Genomic DNA, 22,307 nt, shown 5'->3' with positions numbered 1-22,307 from the left:
CCTGTCCTGCCGGGCTTCTCCTGCGGGCAGCAGAGCAGGGATGGCTCCCACATGACATCGTCCCTGTCAGGAGGTCTGTCCTCACTGCCTGCACAGCTGAACAATGACAAGCAGGCAGTGTACAGCCGGCGAGGCCACAGCAGAGGCTGCACCATGGGGCCAGCCAAGGGGAGACCTCCCTGGGCTGCTGCGAGGGTGCTGGCAGCTGGAGGCCGTGCTTTGGAGAGGGCTGGCCAGTGAGATGCGCTCCCCTCTGGCTCGGCCAGCTCATCGGCTGTCTGTCACTCGGCGGGATTATGAGTAGTGAGCGTAATGCATCGGCGTATGAATAGGGTTGTCTGGCTGATGGTGATGTATCGTTTTTCATTACTGCCTCTCAAGCCCTCCCTGTTCCACGTGTGGAAATTCTATTTATTCCCTAATTTGTAAAAATTCCCTCCTTATCTGATACCAATCAGGGAGGGGTAATTGGCTCTCCAGGGCTAGCGGATGGGGTCCTGATGAAGAGATATGTGTGTCTGCTCCGGCTGTCCAGGCACCCTGCCCTGCTGCACCAGTGACACGGGCCACAATTAATAATGATTTGCAAATGGCAGACAAGCAATAACGCAGAAAGATGTCCAGCCAGCCTCCTGCCCGCCCCTTAATTTCCTTCTGTAATATAAATGGCACAGGAACGAAAATTCAGCGCTATAAATTCTGAAATTAGTTATTCACCGTAATAAACGGTTCCCTTTTTGGTGCACATACCCCCCATCCTTCTCCTCTGACCCCTCCCCCCCACTCCTTCCTCCCCTCCCACCCCCCGTCACCCGCTACCTACTTCATTTGAGTCCTAATATGCAAATGCTGTAATTTAACGGGATGGTGAAGTTGATTTTCATGTTAACTTAATTACTTTGATTTATGAAGGGCTGGGATGCAGACATGGCTCCATCCTTACCCACCTCCCACCCTCACCCCTCTACAGTCCCACTGACCCGCCGCCTCTCTTCCCTTGTCTTCCCTTTTCTCAGCCCTCCCTTCCTGTTCTTCCCCAAGTTTAGTGTTTTATTATCTGCCTTTAAGTGGACATAAGTCCTTGCGACAATTGCATGATGCGGAGGACAAATTCCCCGTCCTGCCTTGTTTAATCGTGCCTGGATAATGGATGTATAATTGACTCATTTGAATGCTTTTGCCTACAGGAGTGCAGAGCATTAAATGTTTGATTGCCTTAATTTCCAAACAGATCATTATCCCCTTCTTACCCGCTCTTAATAAACACTTTATGAGGATTTTTTTTGTAAAGGAAAAAAAAATCTCCACTCCTCGTACTTCTCTGAAGTGATAAACTCTAATTAAGTCTAATATTTAAAAATATGGTAATGGTGACTTGTTTGAATAAGTGGCCTGCATTTCCATAATTTCATTATTACGTAAAACACGCTAATTATTTGAAGTGTGCTTATTACTAAAAGAGAAATCTCCTTCTAATAAAGATGAAATTGGCTTTTTTCCCTGTATTGCTGCACACACCGCTCCCCTTCCCTCACAGCTGGTGAGTGGCCGCAGCCAGGAGCGGGGTGATGGCAGCACTCGCTTTGTTTGCCCGGGAATGCCTGCTGGCCCATGAGGACGCTGGATATGCGGGGACGGTCTCAAGGGCCGGCAGACAAACCGAGGGCTTGGCACACCCTGTGCCACCCTCAGTCCCAGAAATGTTAGCATCCTTCGGGCTCACGGGCTCCAGGAGCTCTTAGAAATGGTGCGAGAGAGTTCAGCCCCAGCTGTCCATCCCCTCCAGCTGGGATGCCGCTGATCTCAGGGCACCCCACACGGCATCGCCTGTGCCAGGCCCTCCAGCAGGCTGTGGGGCTGGCTGGTGTCTTGGCAGCCAGCTGTCTTGTGGTGCTGTGTCCCCAGCCACCCGGCTCGCTCTGCCCTGGGAGGGGGCCAGCACAGTGGGTGCATGATGGGAAGAGAGGTCCCCAGTGCAGAAGACCTGAGGAAGCATCCTGTCACCCATGGGGTGACAGTGGCCAGCCAGGTGCCTGGAGCATCAGGCTGAACGCTGGGACGGGTCCCCTCCGCTGCGCTCCTCTGCCTGCCTGCTTCCCAGGGACGCCAGGCAGTGTCACCTCCCTGCAGACCTGGGAACTGCCAGATGCAGTCCCTCCCCGCTCCAGCATCCCTGCTAGGGTGAGCCAGGTTTGAAGGTCTCGCTGACGCCGGTGTGCAGGGGCAGGGATGGGCATCCTGTCCCCCTGGGACAGGGACTGCAACAGGTGGGGGAAGGACGAGTCTTAATTGTGTCCAAACCCTCTTTAAATCCCGTGTGGGTGCTCTGTGGCAGGGCAGGCAGGGGAGGCACTGGGATGAAGTCAATATAAAACTGATTTTCTTTTCTTCGTGAAGAAATGAGGTGTATGGCAGTAACGTAATTGCAGATAATGAGGTAAGTTATTCTTAATATTCTGCGTGTCGCTGTCAGCTCCACCTAATATACCTGCCGGCTGTGCGAGGCACACAAAGCCCCTCGCCCCACGTGCAGGATTATGAGGCCATTCATTTGGGAGCAGCCCAGAAGGACCGTCCCTGGGGTCCCTGTGGCTCCCTTTGGGCTGGGAGCTCTGGGCTCTGCCATGTCCTTGCCAGCATTGTGTCTGGGCATCCCAGTGATCCCACCTTGCCTGGCATGTCATGGTGGGGATGGATGCAGACCAGACACAACTCCCTCCTGGCTCTGGCACGGACAGGGTGAATTGCTGTGAGAGCCTGACTGTGTGTGCCAGGGAAATGCTGTTACTCCTTGCCTCTGATGGCTGTCCCCTCCTGGGGACGTGCCTGCTCATGGGGATCAGCACAGTCTGCTGGGGGGACACAGCACCCAGCACTCCCCTTTACAATTGCTGGGAACACTGGCAGCAGTGCTGGGCTTCTTGGGGACCGTATGGCTCCTGCTGGTCACAAGGCCACCTGCTGTCCACCCGGGGTCCGTAGCGGGGCGGCAATGGCCGGGCGGCCCTGTTTCCGCTTTGCAGGGAGCTGTTGTACAAAGGCAGCAGTGATATTATTCATTAACAGTAATCTGCCATTAGAACATTGACAAATGGCCCCTCGTCGCCTGAGCATCAGTTCTTGTACAGCCCATAAAGCATGGGGACAGTTTAAATATGGACCTGCTCAGCTCGGGCCGGGGGTGATCTGTCTTCCCAGCCGTAGCACAGGTGCAGTGGGGCTGCCTCCAAATGAGCACATTTAGGGGGGCCCTGAGCTCCCCCAAGCACCCGCAGCCCACCCGGGTGGCCGCCAGGGTTGAAGAGCTCGCTCCTTGCACCACGAGTATCTCAGCCCAGCATGTGGCAGTTGTGGCAGCACTCAGTCCTCTGAGCCCCCATGGGGTGGCATCCGGAGGGTCTGGTCCGGTGGGGAGGCAAGAGAGGTGGCATTTTGCTGGCAGGGCAGCACGCATGGGTGGGTGCCCAGGGTGGGTGTGGAGGTGATGCTTTCCCCAAATGAGCATTGCTCCTCCTGGCAGCCCATTCCCGCAGCATGGCTGCATGGTGCCTGGGCTGCAGGGCAGCCTGACCATCAAAATCCTTGAGCTCGCCCTGCTTTTGCGGTGGTGCTGCTTTGCAGCGGCCGGGCGGAGGGCACACGCTGGGTCCTGAGCCCAGCACCATGGGCTGGGGGCTTTCTGCCTCTGTCCCAGCAGAGGAGCACGGTGGGAACGCCTGTCCACCTCCAAGGACAAGGGCAGACAGCAATGCTGAACGGCAGCAAACTCCAGCCCTACTCGAAAGAGGCCTCCTGCCACCCCGCGTGTGTGCACATGCTGCTGTCACTGGCTGTCACCGCAGATGAGAGCATGGCCAGATGGAGAGGGTCGAGATGCGAGTGTTGTGGCAGTGCAGTGTTGCAGTGGGTAACGCTAAGGGTGGAAGGGTTAAAACCCGGTAGGGCTAAGCCAGCCGGAGAAGGGGAGTTTGGGGTGGCACATCAGCCCATGCCGAACTGGCAGCCTGGCTGAGGAGGGTCCCAGAAGCAGCCGGGACCCAGCACCTCGGGGTGAGCTTGACCCTGGCCATCCCACGGCTGCTGTGGGGATGCAGGGCAATGCTCGGCAGCGGCACGACAAGGCAAGGGGCAGGGAGGCAGGACAGAGCCACCGCTCCGTTTGCAGGAGGCAGGATAACCCCAGGCTGACCCCTTTCACACACATTGCACAACACCCCTAAATCAATTGCATCTTATTATTACAATATCAATATACAATATTCCTACAATAACACCATTGATTTTCTACTCAGAGGCTGCACCTAAGTCTGTTTTAAAAAGGAGGGAGTTAATAGTGCCCTCATTAAAAATCTATAGATTAGCCCCCACCCCAAAAAAAGAAAAAGCAGTTTATATTCATTAGGGCTATTGAATATAAAGTAATATGTTTGTGTAGGACATTGGAGTAATGTGATAATCCGTCCGCATATCAGGGAGAAATCCACTTAGCAACCCTGTCAGCTTGACAAGAAAAATGTGCCCATAAAGTCAGGAATGCATTGAGGGAGCGAGCATGAGGAGAGCGGGGGCGCGCATGCGTGCGCCTGCGTGGCACCCGCAGTGCCACCTTCACCCCAGCCACATGTCCCCCTGCCCTGGCTTGGGGACATAGGTGGGCGCCTCCAGAGCCCCTGGAGGTGTCCGGGGCTGGGGCAAGCTGGGTACACTGAGGTAGGGGTGGCAGGGGGCTCGGCGCCCTGCCAGCCTCTGCAGCCCCAGGCAGGGTCACCCCGATGGGACAGGTCCAGCGGGTGCCAGCATGGGTGCCGGGGCAGCCCCGCCATGGCTGCGTGCCCGCCAGGGAGAACAGGGCTGGGGGGCAGGGCTGCCCGTGTCTCCCCGCCTGCCTCAGACCCCACTCGTCTCCTGCCCTGTGGTCACCTTTGCAATGGATTAAGCATTGAAAGAGCAGCAATGCAATCCTGTTCGCGCTCTCTTAGGCTGTCAATTGCCATTTTTGTAATAGAAATTCCTTTCACAAGGTAACGATGGCCAGATTTAGAGGATTTCATATTGCTAATAATTCCCCAAACAGCCATCTGACTGTGTTGTTTTAAAAGCCGCTTAGTTTTTTGCTTTGGAGTTTATGAAAATCTCCCACTCTAATATCCCGAGAGCCAGCCTATAATTGTGTTATTAAATCAATCGGAGCGGATTACATTGTAAAATCAATAGATGGCTGTAATTGCATATTAGAAAGTTGTTCTGCTGTTGTTGATTTTTTTTTACATGGATAATTATAATAAGCATGTTTACCTTAGTGCTGATTTGGAATGAGGCTCACTAAATGACTTATGATGAGCTTGGTGCTCCTGCTGCCAGGGGACTGTGGCATCATTTGGGATGGCGAGGACAATGCTGCTGGCACGGGCGGGCAGGTGGCACCAGCCCACCGGGGTCCCCCTGGCTTAGCAGGGCAGCGGCCCGGAGCCCAGGGAGGCTCCCAGCACTGGCACCCTCTGCAAGAGCACATCAGAGCTTTAGGAAGACGGCTGGTGGGGTTCAGGAAGCAGCGGGTGATCTCAGAGGGTCTCCCTGGGGACCAGCTTGAGAGTCCGAGGAGGTGCCATGAGGTCTCACTGCAAGTTTGGCAGCTCCCCAGGTCTCTGCGCAGTTCAACCTTTCAGCCATATGGAGCAATAGCCAAGTCCCAGCGACCCCCGCCAGCCCGGGGTGCTGCTGTGGGCAGGGAGAATGGGCAGCAGGATGCCTGGGAGTGGTGAAGGGCAGCAGCCACAGTTGTGCTTTCAAATCCAAGCCGCTCACCTGCCTGACACAGCTCAGAGGCCAGGCTTTGCTTTGCTGTTTCTTTTTTGGGGCATCAGGCCAGAGCTGACTGCGGTACTTTGGCTGCAGGCAGTTGCACTCCCCCTGCCTCGGTTTCCCCAGCTTTCGAGCCACTGTTTCCCTGTTAGGTCCCATTGGAAGCTCGCTCCAGGGGCAGGTCTGGTCCTGGTTTCCTGGCAGCTCAGCTGGCTGAGGGGGCGAGACGGATGGAGCAGGGAGTCCTAAGGACAGCGAGGGGCTCACTTGAGCAGGAACAAGTGGCAGCAGGAGCTGGTGCTGTGGCTTGGCTGGGCAGGACACCCTTCATCTCCAGGGCCCTTCTGGAGCCATTGGTGCCACCTTGGCCAGCAGAGAAGACAGAGGCACAGAGAGACAGGCTCGTCTCTGCCCCTGCACCAGCCAGTGGAGCTGGGGACATCTCTTCTTCATCAGGCTGTCCTCATGCCCAGCTCCCTTCCCCAGCGTGGCACATGATGAGGGCAAGGGGTGCCATGAGAGAGGCTGGAGGGACACATGGGAGGCACATGGCTCTGACAGGGACGTTACTTCTCCCACTGCTGGCTCAGCCAGGAGGGTCCCCAGCAGCCCAGGGCAGCCCCCCTGCACCTCTGACTGACACTGGGGGACAGGTGATGGCTTTGCCACTGGGTCAGTGGGCACAGCGGGGATGGGCAGGGCTGTTGGTCTGGCAGGGAGTGGCAAGGCAGCCTGGCAGCCCCGTCCCTGCAGGCAGGCACCTGGCAGCAGGGCAGCGCTGCCCGTCTGCACAGGGCCCTCAATCCAGCACGCGGCACCATCAGCAGGCAGCCTGCTGTCTCCTAGACAGTGAAATATGGCCACAATTAGCCCGGATACAGTTCAATTATGATAAACAGCGTTTGCACCCTTTAAGCCGTGATTAAAAGGCCTCCTCCCGTTGATAGAGAGACCTAATTTCACATTATTATCGCTGTAGCTTGATTATAAAGCACTGCCTGGATTTACAGTTGGGAGATGGATGTGGAGGCTTCTTTATCATTTACACATCAGTAATGATGCAGCCTTCCCTCCACCACAACATCCATCCAGCGGCAGCAAGGAGAGGGGGGCCCTGCCTGCATTCCCCCCCTCCTGGGGCATCCTCTCCCCGTGTCAGCTGGGCCCTGCTGCCACATGCAAGTGGGCAAAGTCACCCTTACGGTAACAGCTTGATAAATGGGCGGGCGGTAATGAAATGGAGACATCAAGGCGTGGGGCGAGGAAGAAAGAGTGGTAATCGGAACGAGTGGAGCTGTCCCGAAACGGAGGGGAGCGGGAAGAAGGATCGCCTCTGCGCCGTGTGCTGTCAAGGGAGAAATTACACATTTACTCTTGCTTTTTCTTAAGGAGACGGCCCTCATAGATCAAAACATGGATTTACAAGCCAATTTTCAACATGAAATATAGACACCAGGAATCAATTTAAGCCCGGCTTCTATTTTAGCAAACGGTGTCTGAGTTTAGTCCCAGGTAAATAACACCAGCCGGAGCCTTCCCCCTCCCTGGCTTGCTGCCCCACCACCACTCACTATGGCAGCAACGGTGCTGCTGGCTGGCCCCCAGCACCCACTTCGACCACGGCCCTGCACCAGGGACGGCTGTGGCTTGCCGGCCCACCCACCTGCTGCGTGTCAGCCTGGGGCCAGCAGGCATGGGGCAGCACTGAGGGCTGGCTCTGGCGGGGACAGGGACGACCCCAAAACACAGCAGCGAGCAGAAGGAGCCAGGTGCCACACAGCCCCTGCCTGAGGAGGGCAAGAGGAAGGACAGGACCCTGCTTGGCTGATGGAGGGCAGCTCCGGCATCACCTGCTATCCCCATCCCAGTGCAGGGACAGCCCCTTTGCTGACCAGTGCCACCGAGGGACAGGGGTGCTGGAAGAGGAGGCTGGGGTGACCAGCACTGGACTTGCAGGGAAGCAGCCGCTGGCCAAGAGCTGGAGGCCAGTGTGGGTCCAGCTTGCAGGAACACCGCTTTCCCCATCCACCAGCTCCCCATGGGCTGTGGGGCAAGCGCCAGCCTGGAGGACCCAGGGATGTGTCAGTCAGCAGCCTGGGCGATGCCACTGCCCCAGGCAAGCCTCTGGGTCCTGGGCATGGGTGCATCGCAGTGCAGAGCTGGGCCATACAGGGATGAAGGTGGCCAGCGCCAGGGAGCCAGGGACCCTGCACTTGCCCCACACCACCGCAAAGCCCTTGAGACAGAGTGCCTGGACTAATGAGGACACAGGGGCTGTGCTCAGAGCTGCATGGCCCCCCAAAGGCGATGCGGGGAGCTGTGCAGCTCCGAGCACAGCCCCAGCATGGGACTCAGAGCTTGATTCAACACCTTCCAGTCAGATCGTGGCTCTAACCTGGCATCTCTGTGCTCTCTCCGCAGATGACTGTAAGAACATCGCCAACATCATGAAGACACTGGCCCATAGAGGCTTCATCTTCAAGCAGACCTCCAAACCCTTTTGATCCCCAAGGCAAGCCAGGCAAGGGCTGCATGCGCCCGGCGCCGGCGAGGCGGGGAGGACGGGCTCCAGCATTAAACAAAAAACGGCAACCGAGGCCAGAGGAACCGACACAAAAAAAAATCTCAATTTCAGCTGTTAACTCCAGTAGAGGTTGTATATATGGGAAGGCAAATCTGTGTAGACCTGATGTGACTCCCTCTCTGGGCTGCTCCGGACATTATGCCATGCTAGCGGACAGCCGCGTAGGGCGCTTGCACCACATTTTAGACTTGTAGTTTGTTCTTTTTCTTTGGCTCCTGATTTCCGTCCCTCCCTCCATATCCCACCCTGTCCTCCCTCTCCCACCCTGTAGCCAGAGCATTCCCCCATCTCCTCCCTGGCATGGGCTGTCCCCACCTTTCCTTCTTCTTTCTTTTCTCTAGTTTTGTTTTCAGGCCTTGATGGCTGCTGCAGCGAGGCTGGCGTGTGCCCGCATCCAGGCAGCGCTCATGGAGGCTCAGCAGTGTCGAGACGGCCCCTCGCCCTCCCCGCCAGCCCCCCCCCGCCTCTCCCCTGAGCGCCTTTTCCCCTTTTTGAGTCAACACTAACCCCTCTCTGACTCCTGTATGTGACAAACGCGATCCGTCTCTTTATGTTCAAGGTGAAGTGCCTGTATTCTCCACTGCAGAGCCCCCGGCAGCCCCACCATGGGCTGTGGGGCCCCGGAGGGCTCCCTTCAGTGGGGCGGGGGCCCAGCGGGCGGGTGGGTGGCAGGATGGAGGTGACAGTGTCCACGCAGAGCCCCGTCTCGTCCCCATCCTGTCTGCTCGTGCCTCTTGCAGGGCTGGGCAGGATGCCCAGCCCTGCCCCGGCCCCACCGACCACTTCCAGCTCCACCAGGGACAGGCCCGCCACAGCACCACGTCTGTTGCTGGCGGTGGACGTGCCAGCGCGCGCTGGCCCCCAGCCCACAGGTACTCGAGCAAAGGAGCTGCAAATTGCCCCTGACTCCACTCCCCTCTGCCCCTCTGCCCCTGTCTGGCCTCCCTCAGTTCCCAACCTGAGGCTTGGCCCCCATGTGCCCATAGTCCCTGCAGGCCAGGCCGGGCCCCTTGCAGGTCCCTGTGGACGCTCAGCAGCAGCTGGCTTGTTGCCTGAGAGAGTTGCCGAGCACATCCCTACCGGCTGGGTGGGCTCTCAGCCGGCCAGGGCGGTTGGGGGGCAGCCATGGGGCAGACTGAGGGTGCATGTTCCCCAGGTGTCACCCAGCCTCAGGGCCCTGCTGAATGGAGCCCTCGTCTGGGCGCTGACCTGCAGGGAGGCTGTAGCCCCGGGCCCGTGCGTGCATGGCCTGAAGCAAAGCCGGTGACGGCAGCCAGAAGGGCAATACAGGCACTGAACTTGGCGGTACATGACTGCATGGTGTGTGGTGTTCCAGTTAAACCAACCGATAATGCAAACCCAGCATTTTCATTGTCTAGTTATTCAATCCTTGCTGTAAATGTGCCACATGAATAAAGTTTGGGGGTAAAGGAGCCCGGGCTGTGCCCGTGCATGTGCGAGTGTGTACAGAGGGGCAGTGGCAGGGGTGTGATGCCTAGGTGTGTGGGAGCAGGGTGCCATCCCTGGGGCATGGCATGCCATCATGTCCCTGCTCCCCAAAAAGGCAAACTTTTTGGCTCTGAAAGGGAGGTCTGGGTTCCCTGCTGCTGGGAGCACCGCCGCACTCTCCAGCATGGGTACCGTGAGTGAGCCCAGCAGTCTCCCCCGCCACCTTGGGTTTGCTCGTGCCCCAGGACGGCTCTGCCCTGAGGATGCCACCAGCCCATCCCAGCTGGGCTGCACCCATGGGTGCACCCCAGCGCAGCCTTCTGCCTGGTGCAGGTTGACAGCCACCACCATGTCCCACTGGCATCTGTCACCCTGCCCTGCACCCTGGCACGCTGTACCCACATGGCCACTACCACACTTAGAGCATCTCCACTACAGGCCGGGGCCAGCGTGGCTCTGACCAGGGCACCGGGGCCCGCGCTCTGCCCCAGGCAGCAGAGCTAGTCGAGCACAGCACCATGATGCACGGGAGCCATACCCAGCCGTGCAGGAACGACTACTGCATCCAGGTGCCCAAGGGACCTGCCCAGCGCCACGGTGCTGCTGCGAGACAGAGACACAGCTGTCCAGCTGGCACGAGTGGGCAGCTCCCAGAGGGAAGGGGCAGCCCCAGCCCACTTGGTCCAAGCAAATGTCAGAGGGGTTTTAATGGCTCCCTCTGTGCAGTCCCTGATCAGCTTTATTGACCTATTTTTGATGGAGTCGTCTAATTAGTTTTCTATGAAAACTAAGAACTTGACCTTTGCCCTTTACTCCTGCAGGCAAGAAATGTGACTTGGAGGATGTTGTCACAGTGGATCGATCACCAGTTACACTGGAAAGGCAGATGGAGGGGATGGGGGTGGGCAGGCAGGTAGCAGGGCAGGGGCACACAGCCAGAACCACCTGCGCCCACAGTGGGCAGTGCTCCCATCGCTGCCTTCAGCGATGCCTCAGTCCCTCCAAGGCCCTGCATGGGGCACAGGAACCGAGGGCCCTTCTCACCACACAGAAGCCAGAGGTGTCTGCCCGACCTGGGCAGGGCAGCAGGAGGAGGAACTTGGCCTGACTGGTGAGCGCTGGGCATAACACAAGTGTTTCCCAGCAGGGGCATCCCCTCACCCAGGCAAGGCAGTCCTTGCAGGTGTGGGGCATGCAAAAGCCACCAGAGGAGAGCAGCTACACAGGGGCTGGGCACATGGGATGCTGGGGGGAGCTCCCTAGCCTGGTGCCGCAAGCAGCACTGCAGCAGGGCCTGGCAGTCCTAAAGGCAGCAGAGGCTACAGCAACCCCCGCCACCAAGACGGGACGGGCTCAGGGAGAGTTACAGGCAGCCAGGGCTCCCAGTATGGCTAGCAGCACCCAGCCTGCCCAGGGTGGAAGCAAGACAGCTCACACCATCTCCTCCTGCTCCATGCAGGCTCACTGGAGCTAATGACAACTCTGCTCCAGTGTAAGTGATGGGTTCTATATTTACAGCGATGCTCACAAAAATCTGGCGTGTAAAAAAAAAACCAAAAAACCCACCCCCAGGACAAAATGCAGTTAGCGCTAGCAGCCGCATGCCAGGAGCAGTGACCACCCAGCAGAGCCCTGTGTGGCCCCAGGGCCACCCTCCAGCACCTGCTGCAGGTGTCCGGAGGCTGCACTGCTCCGGAGGTCAGATGGGCTCCAGAGAAAAGCGGAAGCCTTCCCCTGCCCAGCACCCTGCTCCCACTTTTCTCTGGAGTGCTGCAGTGTTTGCCCCAGCAGGGCCCCTGTTCTGCCCCATAGCTGCAGGCAGCCAGCTGTCCCTGGGGATTCCAGGATGGGACAGCAGTGACCCTGCACACAGATCTGCGCCTCCTCGCCCAGAACAGGGTGCTCATGGCTTCTTCACCTTCTTCACAGAGGAGGAGCTGGAAGCCAACTCCCTTCACTTTCTCTGCTCCAAAAGGGAGACAGGACACAAAAGAAAAAAAACAGGGTCAGTGAGTGGGAGCACTCAGGTCACAGCAAACACACTCACCTGTCCTGGAGCCTATCCCAGAGCCGGCCACGGGGCTCTGGCGTCACACCCAGCAGTGCCCAATAGGCCGCACTGCCATGTCCCCAGCTGAAGGCAGAGCCAGGTCCTTGCATGATCGATGGGACCGAGCTAATCCAGCAGCGACAAAGGGCTTGGATGGCAATCTTGCAATGGATGTCACCTTCCTATACACAGACACAGCTTTGGGATGGTCATCTTTGTGGTACAGGGTCTGGGAGCGAGCAGGAGAAAGGGGCTGAGCTCTGTAACAACTCGCTGGCCCCAGGAACTCTGACCAAGCAAGCTGGCATGCAACAAGGCCCAAGGAGCAGGGCCTTGAAAGACAGGCAGAGCAGCTCTGCGCTACAGCCAGCTGTGCCAAGGATGCTCGGCACGGGACAGGGCAGAGCCTGGAAATGCTCCTCCACCGTCCACACCTGCCATGAAGTGGCCCGGGACAAGAGCAGGAGGCTGACAGAACCACAGCTCCTCAAAAATCAACCTGTTTCCTGGGCAGCACGCACCTATATGCCTGAGCGAGACTGGTGGGCTCTGGTGAGTCCATCCTTCACAGACAAGGTTTCCGGGCTGAATCCGGCTGTAGGAAAGACAGAGCCATTCGCACCAAACAGGGAACGTTACCCTAGCCGCTTCGCTGCCTTGCGGCGAGACTCAGTGTTAGGCACTGCACAGACACTATGGCCAAGACCATGGTGGGCTCAGCACCCAAAGCCAGGCTCTGCATGTGGGGTGCCCCAGTCACACCAGAACCACCAGGTAACCTGCGCGCTGGGTCTTGTAGGGAGACATGATGCCAGAGCCCTGGAGTCCCTCCTGTACAGTGTGAGATCGGGTCTGCTTTGCACCAACGCACCACAGGCGGCAGCAGCAGCTGGCACTGCAGTGCACAGGAACAGCGATCGCGGTCCGGTCCTCACTGTGCCCAGCCCTGCAGCCATCCCCTGTCCCCAAGGGCCTGCAGAGCCACTGCCCCAGCCGGCAAGTGGCCAGGGGATGGACAAGGCAGCACTGACACGCTCTCCGAAATGAGCCAGGCCTGCCCATCCCCACTCCTCCAGCCCTGCCGGTCCCGCACGCGTGTGCTCCCGGCAGCAGCAGGTACAGTGGGAGGCCCCACTACCTCCCCCGGCAGGAAGGCAGCCCCCAGTTCCCACTAGGCAGACGGCAAACAGAGCATGGAATTTGCACGGCTAAAAGTTAAATACAACACACACACGGATTTCGTCAGAGGCCCTAGCACGGCTGCCTTCGCAGGATCCGATTAACAGGGAAATAAAAGGGCCAGAGAACCCACACAGCAGTGTGAACAGATGCCCTATAAAAATCGAATACATGGTAATCAAGGGGACCGAGAGGTACATTTAAAAAAAAAAAAAAAAACAAACCAACCAAAAACCCACCCTGGAAACAAAGGAGATGGGTTTCGTAGCTTTCCTGGGAGGGCTGCAGAATTAATGGGGAAGAGCACATGTGTTTGATAATCTTTATATGGCACAAGACCCATCTTTCAAGTATGTCACAAATTCATATTAATCACCTTCCTATTGCCTTCTGTGGCATGGCTATTCCAGTTGCCTTGGGCAAAACTGGTAACTGTCTGGTTAAAAAAAATGTTTTACATTATAATTTACAAGAGCCTACAAGTCTAGTTTCTTTTAATGGAAAGAACGATTAAAAAAAAAAGAGAGGAATATATATACACCCTGGTATATATACACTATATATATATAATAAAAAAAATATATATATAAAAGACAGATATTGTAACTCCATCTGGAAAGAGAGAATGTTTGATCTTAACAATGTAACTTCTAGCTTTCAAACAGGCTCAGAAAACAAGAAGTCAGCAGGAGTTCAGATAAAGGAAGCTTAAAAGTCAAATAATTCTGGCTCTGAACCCGAGACTTCTTAAACTCAAGGTCCTTTCCTTTACCCATTAATGGGCTGACTTGTGAGCTCAGGAACAAAGTGCTGCAATGTGAGGATTTCTGAGAGTCACTCATTACAGATCACTGAGTGGAGACTGAGTTGCAGAAATCAAAGGATCCAATCTGGAGTAACTGGCTGAACTTCTGCTTGGAACTAATTTGTTCCGAGTTCGGCTCACCTTTCACCTCCCAAAGGCCCCGAGTAAAGTCCCTATCGGGGTCAGCGGCAGACGGCACTGGGGGGATCCCAGCTCGGCTTTACTGGTCAGCAATGGGCACTGCAGCCCCTAGGAGAGGGTGGCCAGGCAGCCAGGGTAGGAGGGATGCAGTGGACCCAGCAGGGCAGAACAGTGCCAGGCTTCCCACTGCCCCGCGGGTTCCCGCTGCTGAAACAGGCAGACACCTCTCCTAAACTAGCCTAAAACACCCTGCTGAGATGTCCCCCATCCCTGCTGCTGGCCAAGGGGGATGGGGCAGCCACCTCTTGCCACAACCAGTCTCTCAAGACCCATGTGCCTTTGTGCACTCATTTCGATTCCTGGAAAGAAATCCAGGCATGCTGGGCAGGGCTCAGAAATCAGGACTCCTAGTCCTATTCCTGGCTTTGCCACTCACCCCCTCCAACATCTGGAGCAAGATACTTCTCTCCAAGGAACAGATCTGTCTTCAGGGGAGCAGCTGGTTTGGAAGCTGAACTAATCCATGCTTAATCCAACATGTGGAGTGCCACGGCCATGCAGTGCTAGACAGCACAAAGGGATTCTCCACCTCAGAGGAATTTGAAGCAGAGGGGTTAAGTGATTCCCCCAGGGGCCCCTCACAGCTCAGTGGCAAAGCACACACTTGAACTTGGGAGCTCGAGGCTGGCATGGCAGGGTTAAACCACTGCAACAGCCTTAGTGAGGGAAAGGGCAAGGTGGGACCGGCAAGCGCCCACAGCCAGGGCTGCAGAAGAAAAAGAAAAGGGAGGGAAAGGCCACTACAAAGCACCACTGTACTTGCTCTACAGGGAGCTGCTTTTTTGCACTACCAATATCACTACACCTGCTGCAAGCGCCCCAGGGCGGGGGAAAAGCGCTGTGCTTGCAGAGGCAGGCTGCCTTCTCAGTACCATGTCCTGGGCCCACTGCCTCCCATGCTGTCCCCATGGCACCAGGGCGTGGGACACCTCAGGGTTACCACTGTGCAGGGTGGGGACACATGCAGGCACCCCGCCAGCCAAACAGCAAGCTTCTCCAAGCTGACACCAGCCCACTGATCTTCCAGAGGCCAATTTTAGGCACAATGCTGAGCGAGAGGCACTGGGGCTGCTCCTGCCAGCTCTGGGCAGGGCAGGGAGCATCACCAACACATGGCCTCCACTCAGCTCAGCCCATCCTTGGAAAAGCTGATTGTGGGCCACAGGCCTCTGTTCTCTCCCACCACCACACTGCCCAGAACCATAGGAAAGGTTTAGGACAAGCACAGTGCCAAGCCCTGCCTGACTCTCCAAATATACCTGAACCAGGCAGAATGTGGTACAGCAACCCCATTCTCCTCCTCTCCAAGATACCCCTCGAGCTGGGATGTAATTTTTCCCCCCTCAAAAAGGTAGTATAAAATGGTCACAGTGTGAATGTGCTTGACCTTTTGTCTTGCACTAATCTAATTGTGTCGTCTTTGTGTAATCAGCCGGTAAAGGTCAGTGCTGTATTTAACATGGGGGCCCTTTAGGTACTGAATTTGCCTTGCAGTGAATTAACTTGATTATATTTCTTTCAAATATGTCAAAGACCAGGTCAGTTTAACCCTCTCTGTGCTGCCTGGGCCCACCCCTTTGTTTCCAGTTCCAGGAGGTATCACAGAGGAACAACGTGGTCGGAAACACACACATTGCCTCCCTCCTCCTGCACCCATGGCCACCACCACCACCACCACCTACCTCTCTCACCTTCCCAACAAGCAAAGTCTCAAGGGAGAGCAAATGTGTTGTGAATCAGCCTGAAAAGTTTGCAAATCAGGATACATCGGACCACAGGGAGGGGTGAGATTTCAGATCAAATGCGGGGGGGGTGGGGTGGGGTGGGGAGGGGGAATTTCAGAAGACTCCTTTTTTGCAAACATGAACCTGTCTCAATGGAACGCTTCCTTATGACTCCATATTGTCACAATCAAATAGGACATTACTCAAGTCCAGATTAATGTGTCGCCTCTGCCATTGATAGATAAGGTGTTCTCAGTATCCTGCAATACATTATACATTTTAGAAAGTAAAGGTCTGTGCTGCTACCACAGGCAGTATGTCTGAGGCGTCGGGGATGCCACTGTGTGGAGACAGGCAGCTTTTATTAGGCAGTTCAGCTCAGCTGTGCCAGGGGACTGCACAGAGGGGAAAGCAACCTCAGCTGACCTCCAGGCATACCCTTGGCACTGAGACGGTGGTGAGAGGCTGGGCAGCCCACCCTCACAGAGGCAGGGAGGAGAGGCTGGTGATTCGCATCCTGCAAGAGGTACATGCACAGGACATTGTCAGAGGGCTCACGGTGGAAGAACCCCTAGGCCTGGCTTTCCTTTCTCAGCACTGGAAGTAGGGTATAAAAACATCCCTTTGCTCTTCCAACATCTCTCCTTCTCAAGCCTCCTGCTCCAGGCAGGGCTACTGCTTGACTCCAGGGACTTGGGCAAGTCATGGCTCATCATCTCAAGACTGCTTTCCCCACTTGCCTCCCTCTGCTGAGCAACCCTTATGGGGCTGTGTCTAGAACGAAAATGCCTCAGGCCTGCAGCTGTACGGGCATCACTGTTGCTGCCCTAGTGCAAGCTCGTCACCCAAAGCCTTGCTGCTTTGGTCCACAGTGGCACCCACATCATCCCATCTTCACGCAGGATGTAGAAAGCCCTGCTGACCCCACCTATAGCACCAAGAACACTGTCCAGCACAGGAGACAAACCCAGAGAGCAGCACTGGGACTTGGGGGGGAACAGGCATGCTATGCTCCCTTGGACGCGCACACCTGGAGGGAAAGCAGGGCAGCATCCCCAGCGTTTGTCAGGGCATCTGTGTCGGAGACCTGAGTGCTCCCTGTTCTGCCCCTCCAACCTTCCTTCTCACCGAGTTGGGGGTCAGCGGTGCTCCTACTACATCAATGATCTGGTCCTTGGCATCTCCCTTGCCCTCCTCAATGTTGAGCCCTGCCTGCCCATCTGGATGGGCGCCTTCCGCACTGAGAGGGCCAATACTACCAGCTTTGGCCAGGGCCTCATAGCGGTGCCGTAACATCTGCAGCTCATATTCGCAGTTGGCAAAGGCTTGCTTCAGCTCATACAGCAGCACCAGGTCGCTCCGCAGCTCGTTGAACATCTGTACAATCTCCTCTGTGGGCATAGGGTTGAGATCTAGGAGGAAAAAGGGGTTCTGTTAAACACCCAGACCTGCAACCCTTCAACAGAAGGTCCCGAGAAAGGTCCTGGCTGCCCATTCACTCCCACAAAGATATGCCAGGAGCCTCACTCCCACCATATGGATCATTAGCAACTGGCATCCCTACCTGAATTTCCAGGCTGTCTCATTTTGGCTCTGGCCAAGAACTACAGGTGAATCTGCAAAGTCTAGGACTCAACAAGTGAAGGATGATGGATGACGCAGATCAAACCAGACAACCGAACCTTGCTACCCACCCGGTCACATGAAGGGAGCTCAGTCTTGGAAACAAATCCTCACACACTGCTGCAGAGGACAGAAAAGCTCCTGCTGTTCCCTACACCTTCACCAACAAGGTGAGCTCCCTTGCCTCTCTTGCTGCCCGTCCCAGGGTAGGACTGAGGCAGAGAATTGTTCTGCTGCTGTTACAGACGTATTTTAATGCAGACCTGAACTGCTTGTAGCAGGGGCTGGCAGGTCACCACCCCACATTCTGCTGCAGCCCATCACACATGCACAAGAGCCAGGAAGAGCTGCACATTCTGGAGAAGAAAAGGATGAAGCTCTGCATGCTTGTCCTGACATACAGCAGTGGCCCTGTGTCCACAGGGCTGCCTATGTGAACCCTTCCTGCTAGCACTGTGTTCACCCACACAAAGCCCAGGTGTACTCTAAGGCACAGCAAGGCTGGAGCACCAAGAAGCCCTCAAGATACATGTGTTTTGTAAGGCAGGAGTGAGGAGTCAGGAATCTCTCCTTACCCTCATGGAAAGTGGACTCTAAGAAGCACTCACATCCTTCCACAAGGCTTCCCTAGCGAACAAAGAAGGTAACTAACTCCCTTAGTTTTAAAGCAGAAAGAGGAAACCACACATGCTGAGATGCTTTCACCAGCCACAGGAGGCCTTCAGGGCGGCACACAGTCTTTGAGACAATGTATCAAGCCATAAACCGGTTGACCAAAAAAAAACTAACAAGAGTTAACAGAGGTCAGTGCTGGGAGCAGGCTCAGTAAGTAATCTCTGTAAATCACCAAGAAGGCTCTTTGTTTGTTTGTTTAATTCTTCTTTTTTTCTTTTTCTGTTTTTAAAAATCCCCCCAGCCAGAGCTGTGGGAAAAGGGATCATCAGGTGCCTAATCAAGGGGCACCACATGCTGGGGCCTGTAGTACCTGCAAACCGTACCCACAAAATGGAGGGCAGCGGCTAGCCACGGGCTGCACTTCTTCCCCTCTAGCCACGAGCAGGTATTGTACACATTAAGTGAACCCTTCTTTCTGCTGCTAAGACACTGGAGTTCAAGAGTGAGGCATGTGTGTTTACTCGCCTTTCAGCACAGATGCTCCAGATTTTCACACAGCATGCAACCTACAAAGAGGGGATGAACAGGCCCAGACACATTTTGGACTTGCCACCGTGAGCAGTAAATTAAGAGGAAATGAAGCTTGAAAGAAAGACAGGGCAGCCCTGAACAATGTGCGTGCCATGGTCACTAACACGCTTAGAAGTACCTCTCCTGGCAAGGCTGAGATTTGCCTTCCTAATTCTGTGCTGCCTCTCTTGATGGTTAAAAAGGCCCAAACAAGAGAGAAACAAAGGCTCTTTTAAAACATTTTTCTACTGGGAGGGAAAAAAAAAACCTGCATCTTGTTCTGGCTTTTACCCTCTCTTTTTTTTTTTTTTTTTAAACACATACAATATTTTAAAAATGATTCACATACTGTTATTCAAGAAACTGGCTGTATTACTAGGGGAAAAAATAGCCCATCTAGAGAACAAAGGCTAGCTCTGTGTGTCTCTTTCTCTCTCGCGTGCCCCCTTTACTCACCTACTCCGAGTTCCATCAGCATCTGCTCCAGGGCTTTAATCTTCTTCTGTCCCACCGAGCTTGGCAGTTTCATCTGGAACACAAAGGTAACAGAGCCACACAGCTCAGAGATAGCCCTCACTCACAGCCATCTAGTTCAAAAGGCAAGAGAGCTTTTCTTTTTATAGTGCAGGGGGAACAAAAAAAGAAAGGGAGAGAAAGGAAAATCAAGTGGCAAGAGAGAGAGAGACAGGGGCTGAAAGTTTTCAGACTAGGTCCGAGGGCAGGTATTGAAAAGCCCGGTCGTGACGGCTTTTATTTTCTCTCTCGTGTGTGTGCAAGACACGCTGTTTTACAGTTTCCATGTGTCACTGAATTAACAACAAAAGTTCTTCTTGGCTTCAAACCCTCTCCCGCAGTGCCCAGCCCATCAAAGGGCTCATTTACACAGCAGCTAATGTGCAATGCTGCCCTACTTTATTCGCTTTAGCCAGCCTGATTAGACTCATGCGCTAACAGACTCACTTCTCCTTTTACCTGCTGAGCCCCAGACCTGTGGGATTCATTTACAGAGCAGGCTTTATAACAAAGGGGAGAGACATAGAGAGCACAGTTACTTGACTGGCGGAAGTGTGAACACACATTTACATCGGAGCTAAGGGGCTAGGTGAGAGAGGAAGCATCAGATGTGAGCTATGAAAGGGAATCGGAGCTGGCCAGGAGAGGAAGAATGCATACACTTAGCAGGGTCCTTCCTCTGCATTCATTTGGGCTCTAGCAGGAGTGCTAGCTGCTCAGACCAAGCATTTATTAGATTACAAGCAGCACAAACGCTGCTCGTACAATATGGCAGGGAGAACAGGTTCCCAAGCCCCGTGGATATACCCAAGAACAAATGAAAGCACTTTCCTACCTCAACAATGCTAGAACACAGACCAGGAAAGAAATGATTCTCAATCCCGCAGTGTCAAACACCTCGCTGCACACAACAGCCAAGAGGCAAGAGCAGCCTGCAGACCACTTGCTGATCAGTGGCCCCAACCTTGACCTAACCAGCCATGAGCCTGCAACACTGGGCTAGAATTGACCTGAAGGAAAAGCCATTCTCTACTCCACCTTAAAACTGGCCTCTGAGGTACGCTCACCAGAGGGTCCCATGGTCACCTTACTTCCCTTAAGCCACAGGCTGAAGTTCCCCAAACAGACAGCCCAATGCCAGTCCCCCAAATCAGGCCCATCTTTTCCACAGTGTTCACTGCCCCAACACAGAAATGACAAGAGGCACCATCTGGAACTTCTTCACTCCTTTGAACGGCAGGAGCACTGCATGCACATACCCAAATGGTGACAGCGCTAACCTGAATTCAGCTATGGCTGAATATGTCCCATTAGCAGCTCCACAATGCAGTCCCTGCTGGGAAAAGCTGCCTTCCCCACCACATCATTTCAGCCAAGAAACCAGAGTACAGACCCCACAGAGCACCCCAGGGGAACAGGCCTTTCACAGTATACACGAAGAAGCGCCTAGTCCTTTTGCTAGATACTACTACCACAATTAAGACTCCAGCAAAGGACCAAAAGGACTATGGGGCAGGATTGCTAAGAAACCAACCTGATCCAGAGGATCCAAAAGGAGCACTAGGGAAAAAGGAAAATCCACCCTCATGCAAACAGCCAGCACAGGTAAGCACTAGAAGACACCTCTGTTGTTTTTTATACCCTGAAGGTCTTTGGCTTAGAGCTGGGGTTTCTCCATAGCAGTGAATTTCATACTTCAGAACCTGAATCTTTACGGTTGAACACGAAATTATTGTTTTAGCAGAAGACAGGCTGACAAAGGTATCAGGTATTTGGATTTCAGTTGAGTCTTTGACCCAGAGATTTAACTTGAGCAGAACCTTACCAAAATAGGTTTTTTCAGAAGCTCTACTGCACAGACTGCCTGCACAGGCTCTGCTGAAAAGCAACAGGACAGGGTAAAGCCCTAAGATAAGGCAGCCCAGAGCACTGGGATGGGAGACAATTCTGTTTCTTTGGTGAGTGCCATGCTGCAGCTAGCAGCAGGATGGCAAGGAAGGAAAGGTCGCTTAGCAGGAGACAGAATGGTTAGCCTGGAGCATCGGGAAGACATTCCCGAGAGCCAGAGGCCTTGGTCCAGAGAACTGTTCTGCCCCACAAGGAATCACACAGAACATCTAAGATGGGTGATGTACCCAGCTCTGCCTCAGTTGAGGGATGTACAGCCTGACCTAGTCAGGCTGTGCTATCTTTAAGTTGTAGGGCACAGAGTTAACAGAGCCCAGCATCTCCTCACTGCAGAGCTCTGGACACACAACACTTGCGTGATTATCACAGCCCTGAGAGTCTGTCTTCACCCCTGCCCCTAAAATTGACATCATGGTCTTTCTAGCTAAAGGCAGGCTTCCCTTCTGTTAAACGCCAGCTGGCAAAAGCACGCTGGACTTCAAGCCAGCTACAGGAACAAAAGACAAGAAATAGGAAAAGTTCATGCTTGGCTAGGCTAGCTGGACAGACAGGAGGTCTTGGTTTGTTGGTTAGAGGAAAAGCACAAGCTTTTCTCCTGTGAGGCTTCCACTACTAGCTCAAGGAACTACTGGCAACACAAGCGGTTAACATGGCAAAGCCTTCAACTGTGATATTGTGTATATCCCGCTTGGGTCCCACAGGAGTCTTGTCAACAAATACCGAGCCAAGGTCTTCACTGACACTCCTGAAGATTAGAGGATGGAGTGGGGAGAGGCAGGACAAATTAATTTAACTTCAAAGAAAGGAACACTAGAGATGCTCAGGAGGAGTGAGGCTGTGAGTTTAGTTTAAAAACACATCAATTAAGCTTCCTTTTAATACAGGCAGGAGGATCTGGCCTGCAAACAGGAAGGCTTCATTGGTTTCTCAAAGCAAGAGTATATTTTAATTTTACCATCATTAAGAAAATGTTATGATTTATGTGGCTGCTGTCAGACTAATATCTTTAGAATTTAGCTGGCTAAGCCAATTCATCTCTAAGACTGATGAAGGCTGATTGCTCTCTATGCAAAATGTATTAAAACTAAATGAGCAGTCTATTACTCAAACGCTGCTGATAATCTGTTAGCCAGGGTCCGTTAGCTGGGCTGCCTTGTTGCAGGAGAGAAGCCTTCATGCCCTGTACAGCTCTGACTAGCCCAAACTTACTTCAGCAAGCTCTTCTTTGGTTTGGTCCTTTAAGTAGATGTCCAGAGACGCATCAGAATGATGGAAATGGTGTTA

The 22,307-nt window shown here is 54.4% G+C and overlaps 2 protein-coding genes across 4 annotated transcripts in view; one reads left to right on the top strand and one right to left on the bottom strand.

Moving 5' to 3' along the window:
• ERI3 (ERI1 exoribonuclease family member 3) overlaps positions 1-8,767 on the top strand; it is a 134,522-nt gene extending 125,755 nt beyond the window's left edge. The window contains exon 8 of the mRNA XM_086462682.1: positions 8,224-8,767. Within this exon, the coding sequence (XP_086318808.1) occupies positions 8,224-8,306 (83 nt within the window). The 3' untranslated portion in view covers positions 8,307-8,767. The remainder of the gene's footprint in view (positions 1-8,223) is intronic.
• A 7,235-nt stretch (positions 8,768-16,002) lies between these two features.
• The window catches only part of DMAP1 (DNA methyltransferase 1 associated protein 1), a 31,919-nt gene continuing 25,614 nt past the window's right edge, over positions 16,003-22,307 (bottom strand). For 2 of the 3 annotated variants that reach the window (XM_086462914.1, XM_086462916.1), the window contains 3 exons: positions 19,059-19,131; positions 16,923-17,206; positions 16,003-16,311 (listed from right to left, as the gene is read on the bottom strand). In XM_086462914.1, coding sequence (XP_086319040.1) covers positions 16,168-16,311; positions 16,923-17,206; positions 19,059-19,131 — 501 coding nt within the window. In that variant the 3' untranslated portion in view covers positions 16,003-16,167. Of the gene's footprint in view, positions 17,207-19,058; positions 19,132-22,307 lie in introns of all 3 variants that reach the window. The other variant, XM_086462915.1, reaches the window with a different exon arrangement.

The sequence above is a fragment of the Leptosomus discolor genome, chromosome 3, assembly GCF_034619465.1.
Source record: "Leptosomus discolor isolate bLepDis1 chromosome 3, bLepDis1.hap2, whole genome shotgun sequence".
Classification (NCBI taxonomy): domain Eukaryota; kingdom Metazoa; phylum Chordata; class Aves; order Leptosomiformes; family Leptosomidae; genus Leptosomus; species Leptosomus discolor.
The sequence above is the reverse complement of the archived record's forward strand: the minus strand, read 5'-3'. Positions and strand labels throughout refer to the sequence as shown.